The 12,830-nt window shown below is 40.1% G+C and overlaps 1 protein-coding gene across 3 annotated transcripts in view; it reads left to right on the top strand.

Annotated features, from left to right (window-relative positions):
* The window catches only part of PITPNM3 (PITPNM family member 3), a 497,692-nt gene that overhangs the window by 460,590 nt on the left and 24,272 nt on the right, over window positions 1–12,830 (top strand). For all 3 annotated transcript variants that reach the window (XR_014470310.1, XR_014470311.1, XM_083172255.1), the window contains exons 11-12: window positions 2,135–2,326; window positions 10,607–10,755. Coding sequence is in view for 1 of the 3 variants with exons in the window: in XM_083172255.1 (XP_083028381.1) it covers window positions 2,135–2,326; window positions 10,607–10,755 (341 nt within the window). In the remaining 2 variants the exon portion in view is untranslated. The remainder of the gene's footprint in view (window positions 1–2,134; window positions 2,327–10,606; window positions 10,756–12,830) is intronic.

Raw genomic sequence — 12,830 nt, 5'->3', positions numbered from 1 at the left:
CAAGCAGGTGGGGGGAACGACATTGCATACATGGGATGCGGTCGTCATCTGGTCTACAGCATGATACTTTATAATACAATAGTTAATATAAAACTATATGCTTTAATCAAATAAAAACTTCTTGAAATGTCCACATTTTCTGGGAGTGCCACCAAAAACACAGATGGCCCCAATCTCCCCATGGCAGGGTCGAGTAAGTCGTGATTATGTGGTGCTCTGCATGGGGTGGGGGGAATTCATCAATGTTGAATGAATTTAAATGGATTTTCCCCTCTTTGCATGGCTTAGATGGCATTTGCAGCTATGTACAGGGGAGGGATTTCAGTCTGGCGGGGAGTGAGCTAACTAATCGCTGGGCTTCAAAAAGTTGTAGCCCTGCAATCAGTTCTGAATGGGCCCCTTAAATCTATCTGTATGACGCAGGATGCATGTAAGCCACTGATGTTCCCCAATATTTTGTCGATGTTATAGTGTGCAAGGTCCATCCGTCAGATCTCCACAATACTCAGATAAATAGAACGGTTGTATTCACTCTTACACAGTCCTTCCCACACTCACACACATGGAGGCGGCTTACCATAGCATTTGCATATTTGAGCACTTTGGGGGTATTCAATCCCATTCGAGCATGTCATTTTGTCAAGATTTTTAACTTGTTTCACTGGAAATTCCGTTACTCAGAGCTCGTTTTTTCATATTGACTTTTTCTCGATTTTCGAGTTGAGCTCACCTGATTTGTGGTTTAGTTTTGCTCGCTTGTCGAGATGAGCAATTTTTGAATCGTCGAGCATATTTGGGTGAGATTTCTCGGGATATTTCATCTGCCTATTCAATGTGGATTATTGTTCAGCTGCTCGACTGCTTCAAGCCAGTCTCTTACCTTTTTTAACTCGCCTTTTTCAGGAGTCGTGATAAGGTAAATCTGCCCCAAAAGCATGCCCATTCCCAAACCACAAGATTTTTTGTTTATGCAACTCTTCTCAGCTCATATTTTTGGAGTTTTTAATACTTACATTACATGGTTAACTTTACAAAAGTGATGTGAAAGTACTGTACTTCAGATTTCCAAAGTTTGTTGCTGGAACATCTATTTCAGTAGCCTTCCGGAAGCATGCTTGAAGATTACCGGATATTATGAAACATAGCTTATGAACAGTTTAGTTGTTTAATGAATGGCACAGTACATATGCATCACTAGAATACCCCTTATACATTTTGACGCTATTGTAATGGGGTATATACTATTGTATATTGTATTGGGGTATATACTGTACTGAACAGTTCCTATGGCCACTTGCTGCTCCCTTAAATGGTGATTTTTAAAACTTGTTTCTTTAATTTGAAAATGTGTGGGATAATTCCCTGCATCACACTTCCAAGTGCTGTCGTGGCCCACTGACAAGCTATAAACATCCCAGGCGAATCGAGGAAATGCCACCAACCCACGAGGATCATGGGTTTATAAAGTATCTGTCGAGGCGGGAAGGCGAGATCGGCATGCCTACAGCTCGCCTCAGTGGTCAAACGTCGACAGGAGGAGTCACTGATGATTTACACTTTGAACCGGTGGAAACTCGAATTGTCGTGCTGCATTTTGGATGTTGAGCAAAACGAAAAATGCAAAACTCGACTATTCGAACTAATTCTGGTGGGATTGAATACCCTGAATATCTGCATCAGTGATACAATTTGTAGCATTATTGTACAAAACAGAATCATGCCCTGATAGTCTACAGAATTTTCAGTTCATCAATGAGAGTTATTGTTATATTAGCCATGTCTTGAGGTTTGCAAGCTGGATATGAGTGGTCAATAACATATTTGGTGTACTGATAAATAACTTTTAACTATGCCTATACTATGCACCCTCCTGTAAAAAAAAATCACAATTTAGAAAAGAAGGTATTTGGGATTAAAGAGCACCTATTGATTATACATAGTTGAGGGAGTCACTGGTTCTCAATAAATTGGCCAGCTGCATCATCATCATGGATCCAGGTGCTTCTACAGACTCAGCCTGGTCTCTACAATAACCAATCTCTGCTGATCAACTGTACAATGTTCTTTGCTGGTATTTGAGACAAATGTGTTTTCTTTAGATAACAGTGCTTAATTTCCTATCTTTCCTCTCCAGTGGATGCAATTCAAGACTGTAGCGCGGCATTTGCAGAAAATACCACAAACAACAATTCTTCTACTGAGGTTCCAGTGCAGTCCAGCGTCTCAACCCCAACACAAGCAAAACCCAGACGATCAAGCCTTCTAAGCATGAACAGTGAAATGTCGAGTTCTTCAGAAAGCTTGCCAACTGCAAAAATAGCCAACAGTAAGCAATGACTTCTGTTGATCCATACTACTGTAAAATATATGGAAAAGCATGTTATACATTGTTATTGTTTTATTACCTTGTTCCCATGATTTTCTAAAGAGTAGTGTGAAAATATAAACTCTGGAAACACAAAAATGCAATGGTTTACACAGGACCAGCTTTCCAATATCTAAGTAAGAACCGGCAAATCCAACTAGATTAGCGTTACTAGTAGTCTCTATTTCAACCAGCATCTGGTTTGTGGGCACACAGTTTATATGCATCATTCCAATTTGCCTCTTGACCGGATCTAGCAGTAGAAATACATTCCACCCCACCTTGCCCCCTTGGTCACATTCCTGTCCCCTCATATTAATGTATGCTATAAGCCCCATGGACAAACACAGTAGAAATAACGGTTCCTCCAGTACATATTATGCTAATTAATGCAGTTATGTTATAAAATGTGGTCAGGTCACCTCATGCCTTACAGCAGTGCCCTCAATTATCTTTATGAAACACAGTAGTGTCCCACAATTTCCAATATGTCATAAAGAAAAGTGTCTCCAATTCCCATTGTGCCTTCCCCATTACTATTATATCATAGTAATACCTCCAATTCACATTATATGCCACACAGCAGTGCCCCCTGTTGACAATATGCCACACAGTCCATGCTTTCTCAGGGGGGTTTATTTGAAATTATCTACAGATCACACCTCTGCCATCTGTGGTGATTTGCACTAGTGCTACTTGAATGTTTGGGACCCAGTGTATATTTTCACCTATACACCTCCTGTGACTGGGCCTGCTCCAAAAATAAGCAATAGATGCAATAAGCAGCATAGAAACTGCTGGATTAATGAAAATTAAAATCTGGTTTGATGTTATGGGCAACATCTTGACTTTTATAAACCCACTTTTTTGTAAATATACCCTGAAGAATGGTTGGTACTTTATCTATCTTCCCTTTATCTCTCACTACAGGATTTGATACATTTTTACCAGGATACTTCAATTAACATACAGGAATACTTGAGCATTAAAAGAAAAAAAGCTTTTATTATATCATTGTAATTAGATGGTAAATACATTTTTATCAAATCAAAATATGACAATATAGTTTTGTTAAACTAAATTTGGATTTATACATTTTCTTAAAAGGGCATCTTTGTTGAAGTGTAGCTCCCCAGGGTGATGTTGCACCTCAATTTTGCATGGCTGTAGAGCCAAAAACCAACAGGTCACATGAGCATTAACCTCTTTGTTCATGCGTATCCACTATAAGGATGCATGGTCAATAATCAGCCGATACTCTCTCCTTAACAGATAATGGGTGAAATGTAATAGGGTGAGAGACTTGGTAAGAAATCTCCAGTTTTTTTAAAGCAGCAATCATTTACACTGCAAAAACAGTTTGATTGTGCAGTGTAAATGATTGCCGCTTTAAAAAAAAATGGAGATTTCTTACCAAATCTCTCACTTTCTAAATTTCTTACCCTATTACATTTGAACCTATATCTTTACGAAAGTCAGATGCTTGCAACACAGGTTCTTCACATAAAGCTTGCCTCAAATCTTGGCATATAGCTTCTGCTGGTTGAGACCATATTATCTTATTGGTTGAGGTTTTCTTTAGCACTGAGTCTAAACTGGAGGTTATAACCCGCTAGAAAAAGAGACGTTCCGCGCTGCAAGTTTCATTCTGGCTTAGGCCATGTTGCAGTTGCTTCAACTTTTGGGGTGGTGTTTAATCTGTCCCCTTCCTATACCCCATGTGCTTTGTAAACTTTTCAGGGTTAGCCATAAACCCGTGCCCTGTAGACTAGAAAACTGACTCTACCCTTCGAAGATGAGTCTTTAATCTGAGCTAAAGATGAGGATGACCTCAATGAAAGACGCTGCATATTCCTGGTGAGGCTGAAGCAATTTATTCATGGCCCGCTGGAAGGTCTCAAGGGTTCTATGTAAACCAAAGAGTAGCACTTAATATTGGAACAATCCCTCTGCTCTGGTGTAGTGAAGGTTATTTTTGCTTTGGCAGCATCAGTTGAAAGTGTCTGCGAGTGCCCTTTTGTCAGGTCAAGAGTTAAATATTGGCTTTTCGCTCGGCTGTCTACCAATTCGCCAACTTGAGGCATGGAGTAGGCATCAAACTGAGATCTTATTCAGTTCCACCAACCCGTCTGTTTACGGATGATACACAGAGATGTTAATTCTTTAAAACACCAACAGACCTCACTGACCTTTCAATAACACAAATAAAAGGTGTATCCTGGTCAGGCAAGACCTCTTTTGGAATTCCCAAAAAACAGGCATTCCAGGGTGGTAGTGCTAGACATATACCCTTTTTCCAGCCCCTCAAGTGAAAGTGCGGAGGTGGCATCTTAAAAGTTCCACAGCCGACACCTGCATTAAGTACTACAAGGATATCTTCCTTAAAGACATCCTTACTTTTGTGATAGGCAAATTCTGACACCCTAGGCAGCTGCCTAAAGTTGCCTAATGGTAGAGCAGGCCCTGCATTTTACAGCATTATTTATCATGGTGAGCTAGCTTATTCTATCTTGGAAAGTTTTACACCGTCAGTTTTCAAGAGCTCTGAATATATGTATGAGAAAAATACAGTATGTAATCACGAAGGATTGGGAATTATGTTTCTCTAGTTAAAAGCCAGTCAAAATGATTAGATTAGATACAGCTTTATTGTCATCACCCTGAGTTAGGGCGACAAAACTCAGTTTAGCATCCATCCAAATCCGTACATACAATAAATTTTGAATAATTCACATACAAATAACAATAAAATTTAAGTCTCATTAACCCTTCCCCCATGACCCAAATTAGCATTTAATTCTAAAATAGCCCTAGGAAAGAAACTATTCCTCATCCTACTGGTCCTACTCCTCATACAACTAAAGCGTCTACCCGAAGGCCAGGTGGGTTCTATCTTTTAAGATATTGTGCGCCCTACGCAGACAGCGCTTTCTCTGGATATCATCAGCAGCAGGGAGAGTAGTACCCATTATCCGTTGGGCCAGTTTAATTACCCTCTGTATTAGCTTCCATTCTGCAATGGTACAATTTCCATACCAGACGGAGATACAACTGGTCAGAATGCTTTCCACTGCACAGCGATAGAAATTTACCAATTTGCGTAGTGGCAATTGTTGTTTTTTTCAGCATCCTGAGGAAAAAAAGGCGTTGATGGGCCTTTTTTTTTACCAGGTCCTCAGAGATATGAATACCCAAAAATGTAAAACTAGGGACACGGTCAACATTGGTCCCACTAATCTGTACCGGCATAACCGGGTTAGATTTTTTTTCCTACAAAAATCCACCACAATATCTTTATTTTTACTGGCGTTAAGAAAGAGATTATTTGCACAACACCACTCAGCCAAATGCTGAATCTCATCTCTAGATGCCGTTTCGTCGTTGTTGTCAATAAGGCCTATTAATGTCGACATTGTAACAATGTCGGCACTTCTTAAAAAAAAAGTTGACATTTTAAAAAGTTAAATTTTTAAATAATACGACTTGTATCTTAAATATACTCCCATGTTCATTTGAAATTTACTAACAATTCGTATTTATAAACACATACGTATACTAGATGTAAACAAGTATACATCCTAAAAAATAAGACTGAAAAATACTCCATGATTTCCAGGCGTATTTCACTTTCATTTTCAATATTTTCACATGTGAAAATACTCAGATATTAGTCCACAGCTACTCCAACGAATAAAGGTGTGCCTTATAAAAGCCCATTAAGCACACAAACACACTTCTCTGCTTGTTACAAACAGAGATGGATACTCATTTATACATTAAGTTTTTATTGTGGGCTGTGGGCTGCTACCTGATGTCCTGACACATGTATCGAAGAAGACGCCTCAGAGGTTACGTATCCCTCATTTAATCCTCCCCATCTGACTACACTATCAGACGCAGACATTGCATACACAAGAACAAACAACACACTGAAAAATAAAAAGACAAAACACCTCCTCTCCTTACCTCTCTCTCTCTCACACATACACACACAAACACATATAAACTTCACTCGCAAATAAAGACTTAATGCAAAATTAAATTACAACACAAACCACAAGACAACTTTCAAACAAATGAACCACTCAACAATCACTAGATAACTCAGCAAACTCCAACCTCTCCTGCACTCTCCATACCATACCTATCTAACCCACAAGTAGCTAGGGAGCATGTGTTTTTTTTATATGGCTGGGAGAACACTCCAAAGTCAGGCACCGATTCAGAGGGGGGGGGGGGGGCAAATAGGGCGATACATATGGAAACCAAAATACGAATACTAATATGCAAACAAAAATACGACTCCATACAACCAAACACACCATCGATAAATACGACAGGTTAGTAAATTTGGAACAAAAATACTACTACCGTCTTTCCCCGATAATTAGACCTACCCCGATAATAAGCCCTACCCCAGATTTTGGACGCTGGTCCAAAATAAGCCCTCCCCCGAAATTAAGCCCTACCATTTTTCCCATGTAATTGTATGTACACCATATGTGTACCCTCCACTCGGCCCCCGCTGACCCCCGCTCACTCACCAGCAGCACCGCAGCTCCCGTTCCCAGGGATGCATTGCGGTAGGCGCGGCGTGACGTCACGCCGCGCACATCGCGCCACGCACATCACGCGGCTGACTGGCTGGCTGCTGCTCACCACACAGCGCCATCAACGAATATCCATTTAAACTACAAACAAACAGGTGGGGGCATGGAAAATGTAAAATACCGGCACATTAAATTGTGGGGCATTTCATAAAGGCGCAGTTGAATGTTTTAAAGGCGCAGTGGGGAATTTCTTAAAGGCGCAGGGGGGCTATTTTTTCAAAAGGTCTATTAAAATAAGCCCTCCCCCGAAAATAAGACCTATGGTCTTTTTTGAGCGAAAAAAAAAAATAAGACAGTGTCTTATTATCGGGGAAACACGGTACCAAATACAAATACCGATGCCAGTCGTATTCAAAATATGAATAATACTGAGATGTAGTCGTACTCTTAGTAAATTCTGCCCAATATGACTGTGAATTACATTGTTTACAGACATATCGGGTGCACACACTAGTCCCTCCCTCCACCCTGTGGAGGGAGGGACTAGTGTGTACACCCGATATGTCTGTAAGGAGGAGCAAGTACAAAATCTCTATACTCATTATATACAATAAATAAGTGTTGAATTTTATATAATATATAAATCAAAGTTGTTATTGATGTAACAATAGGATTTACATTTATATGTTCTGATATTCAGATAGATCACTATTTATAATTTCTTGCCTTAGTCTAGTAGTGCATCCTACAGTGTACTGTACGAGCCTACTAACCACACTCCCTCGGTTTAATTACAATCAGTTACTGTAACTGCAATCTCTACATTTTTATTTGATTTCATTTGATTTAGTTTCTTGCACCTATATCACATATTGTAGAATTTCTTAATCCTCTTTGTCCATATCCCTACAGAATGTTAATAGATTAGACTCCCTTCTGTTTTCTTTTTTTTTACTCATAAATTCTGAAAATGCCATGATAGAAAAATGTTTTAATCTCTGACACATTATGACAGCAAATTTAAAGTTGAACGGTTCAAGGGCCATTAATACAAATAAAGTCCGTTTTTTTTGTCCATCAAGTTTTCAAATGCTTAAACAATGACCTCTGTCTGTATATAAACAAACCTGTCATCAGCAGCAACCACTTCCAATGTGCATAATGCCGCGTTCATCTTGTTATATTACAATTGGGAATTTCTGGGGCAACTAAAAAGAGGACAATTAAAACTTTGTATTGTGAAAGAATAGGGGGTGCGGTTGGCAGGTCGACACTGGGTAGACATATGAAAAAGGTCAACATACTGTATACGTTAGGTCAATGTTGTGAAAATATCAACACAAGCAATAGGTCGACATGATAAAGGTCAACATTTTTTCATACTTTACCATCCAAGTGGATGGTAAAGTTAGAGTTAGAGTATAATAGTGTGCTGAGTGTTGCGAGTCACCACGCCCAAAGCATGGCAAGCAAAGCAAGTCATACAAGGGGACGTAGTACACTTATACGGTGTTAACAGACACACAAAAAACAGGAAAACTTACAGATGGAGCATCTCTCATTACAGCGACTCCTGATGATTCTATCACAATGCGCCGCCCCTCGCCAGAGTCCGACAGAATGGGGTGCTCCCACGTCCCATCCTGTCGGAAGCCCTGCAGCTATCTCCCACCTGTCTCCCTGAAGTGGAGAAGGGCAGGGAAGCACCCAGTCCCCGCTCCCCACCGCCTTGATGAGTTGAACGTGCAAGTGAGTGAACTGCTCGCGTGTCCCCGGCCATGGCCACGCCCCCCACCAGCGTTATCGATATGTCGGGCTGGCTGAGGCTGGCTCCATCTGTATGATGCAATACCTGTAATAACCGGTAATGCCTGTTGACCCTATTGTCATTTACCAGTATAATGCACTGCTAACTCATTGATGCACAAGTATTATCTATTTCTATGTGATATGTACCTGATGACTTTATGTTCTGCTTATTCTTTTTTTTTTTCATAAACAATTTAATAAAGAATACATGATTCAAAAAACAAAGGATACTTACTAGCAAATGTGTATAAAGCAAATACTGTAGCTAGATCATTTTTATTATTGGTTAACTCACTCTAAATCTAAACTAGGAGAAGATGTATCAAAGCGTGGAAGATAAATTACAAACTAATAAACTTCTATCAATTTTTCAAATTCAGCCTGTAAAAACATAGAAGCTGAATGGGTGGTACATTATCCATACCTGCCTACCTTTTAAATCTAGTTTTACGGAGATAAGAGATGGTAATAGAATGTGTGCATGGTATACTTGCTTACCCTCCTGGATCAGCTGGGAAGCTCCCAAAAATCGGGTTCCCCTCCTGGCCCCCTGGAAAGATGGGCAAGTTTCTTACTTGCTCCCTGGAGCCCCGCACCTCCCTTCCCCTGCTGACAGAAATACTGTGATTTGTGGGTCCGTGATGGGGGTGGAGCTAAATGATGCAAAGAGCATAATTTCATGTCATTTAGTGAAACTTGGTGACATCAGCTTCATCCCGACCCCCCGACATGTTGCCCCTTCGGGCTTTCCCGGAGAGGCTACAATATAAGTAGGAAAGTATTAGGGTGGCCAATCCCAGGATTGGCGAGATCCCAGGATTTAGCCTCAAAAACTCTGGAATTGGAGTTTCCAATCCTGGGATTTCAGGATTAGACTGCGCATGCACAGTCTAATGCCTGGCATTGCCTGAGCACCAGCTCAGACCCTGCCCAGCTTCTCCTGTCCTGACTGTGTGGCTCTGTGTAGCATGATAAGGTCAGAGGTCACCCTGTGCAGGCCACCTGCTCAGCCTGCCTTGATCCTGGGCGCCCGCACAGCCTGCTTGCCCTTCTGGCCCATTCTTCTACGTCCTGCCTGGCTTCCGGACGCACAGCCCACCCACCAGGCTCCCAGCTGCACCCGCACATGTAAGTAAATATGCGGGGAGGCCGGGCATTTTTTTTGGGGGGGAAGCCAATACTGGAATTGGACATTTTTCATTCCGGGGTTAAAAAAATGCCCCGGGATTGGCTTCCCTAGTAAGTATGGTGTACCGTTGGGGGGATGTGTCTAGCTTCAGATTTGGGCATATATCTAAGTTTAAATGCTTGTTGCAATATATTTCTATATAACATTAGTAACAAATCTTAAGGTGGCCATACATCAGAAAGATATTGTACCCAATCATACAATCTCAATTGATTGTAAGATGGATTGTATGCAGATTGTGTGCACATCTTATGTACACAATCATACAATCAATCAGCAGATGGATTGTATGACTGATTGTATGATGGATTGTATGCAGATTGTGTGCACATCTTGTATACACAATCATGCTGCAGATGGATTGTATGACTGATTGTATGATGGATTGTATGCAGATTGTGTGTCCAAAAACCACCAAGGACTGCCGGGATTTCAAGGGAAATTGTACACAATCATGAGCGCAATCGATCTTAAGATCGATCTTTCTGATGTATGGCCAGCTTTACTTTATCCAAGGTTTGATACATCTCCTCCTGAAAGCAACTTTAAAAAAACATACAAAAAAATCTTAAATCCTCACACATAAACTTCATGGTGGAGGGCCTTACCATTGTTATGTTTTGAAAGGATATAAAATACTACCCAAAATCATTCATATGAGTTCTCATTTTTGTTTGTCTTTTTTTGCAATAGTAACAGCCAACTGGTGGGGAACAAAGCGCATTGACTACGCCTTATATTGCCCTGATGTACTCACTGCCTTTCCAACTGTGGCACTACCACATCTCTTCCATGCCAGCTACTGGGAGTCAACTGATGTAGTAGCCTTCATTCTGAGACAGGTAAGGGAGCGTTTAGGAAAAAGGGAGAGAGGGCAGGGACCGCGGAACACACCGTCTGGTTTTTCTTGATGGACTTATGTTCATGAGGACATTCTGACTGGATCCCAAGTGCAATATGGTGGTAACCTTCATACTAAAATCTTTTCCATCAAATTGGGATCATTCCTGGTTTCCAACCATAAGTTTCTGATCTATCCCTAAAATATGAAGCTATTAACTAGTGTTTTTGTCATGTTATCTTAAAGCAATAAACCATGGACCTCATTCCGGTCCTGTTGGCTTTGTACTCTGCTGCGCAAAGCATCGATGTCATAATCATAATCAACATCAAAATAATATTAATCAACATAATAAACAACATAATCAACATTAAAATCGATGTCATAATCCATTCTTTCTGAGTGAACAGTTCCTGTGGCACAGGGATGGCATCAGGTCAATGATTTGCAGTCTGCTGCCATCTGATGGGAAGGTGGCAGTATTGTTCTTAATTTGTGAAAATGGAGATGTGTTGCCGCCGTGTAGGGGGAGGGAAGAGGCCAGGGATCTCTGTTTTTCCTTGTTGTGGCTACATACCCTCGCAAGACAAGATGCAAAGGGGGTATCACCACCACCGTTTCATGGGCATCTAGTAATGGCCATCTATCCTTTATTATAAGAAAAAGACAATACTTTCTTCTCTTCTATACTTTGCTCTGTGCATTTTTACAGTATTAATCTAGCAAAGCAATTGACATGTGTAAAATAATAGTGCTATTTCTAAGAACATGTAAACAATTAAAATATATTATTTACCTTGATTTTGCCTTTAAAAAATTGGTGCCTATAGCCGGGTACACGGTACACGCTAGAGTGATGTGTACCCATCTGACCTGACAGGCAACAGGACCCTCGGCTAGTGCATACACTCTTGGCGATGCAGGAGAGTAACGGAGGATGTCATGCTGTATTCCCAGCATGGCATTGCTAGTAATGCCTTCTAATTGCCCCTGCAGCAAGGTCAACCAGAAGACATCACTAATTATCTTGCATTGCACTTTATCCTTGCAGTATCCAGGCAGCACCATTTGGGCAGTATAGTGCATTGTAGGCCTGATTCTGAGGTAGATCTGGAGGCAGCTGTGTCTATTGCCTGGGCATCTGCATACACTGTAAATACTGCCTTTTGTGTTTATGGGTGTGTTTATGGATGACCTATGACAGGTGCAAATTTTGCATCTAAATATTTTTTTTTTTTTAATATTTGATTTTTCCTTACATCAATACAAAAATACGCATGAATAAAAAATAACATACATTGTACATACAAACACTAAACATACATGGTCTGACTCCATATTGCACTTTAAGTCTTGACTTAAATATATCTAGATACCCGCCTCTACATTCCCGCCTTATAGTTCTATCTGCAGGGTAGTTCTACTTTCATGGTATATATCAATTTATCATAAAAAAAAATTATCACACCCGTTGCCAATTATTTCTATTACACGTGTACAGTTTTAACATAGACATTTCTTCTTCAATACTTAACTATCTATATATCTTAATGTGATATTCTGTGCATACTATATATATATATATATTTTTTTTTTTATGTTTTTTTTATCAACCTCCAGGTTTATTATTAAGCTTATTCATATCATTCGTGGTATCTATTACTCTTACTCATTTTAATCACGACAAATACAATATTGATTCAATTCATTACCCCCTAAACCTTAACGTGTAAAAATGTGTGATATATTGTGCATCATCTTTTACTATTTTTTCCATCACTCAATTACTACTTCAAAGATACTATACTATATTTTTACCGTATATTCACCTTATATCTAATTCCCATAATAGACGGATCTATACCAACATCCCCATATTTTATAGAACTTCTCCATGCTATTCCTTACCAAGTATATCTCTCTCTCATTTTTAAATACCTCGTTAACAAGGCGGATCCAGTCCCCCCCTGCCGGCGCCATATCGGCCATCCAGGTGCGGGCCAAACATACCTTTGCCAATGAGGTTAAGACAATTGCAAACTTCTTCATGTCAGCAGACAACCCTCCACTAGACCA

Source organism: Crinia signifera, chromosome 2 (genome assembly GCF_055691185.1).
Source record: "Crinia signifera chromosome 2, ASM5569118v1, whole genome shotgun sequence".
Lineage (NCBI taxonomy): Eukaryota > Metazoa > Chordata > Amphibia > Anura > Myobatrachidae > Crinia > Crinia signifera.
This window is presented reverse-complemented; position numbering and strand designations above follow the sequence as displayed.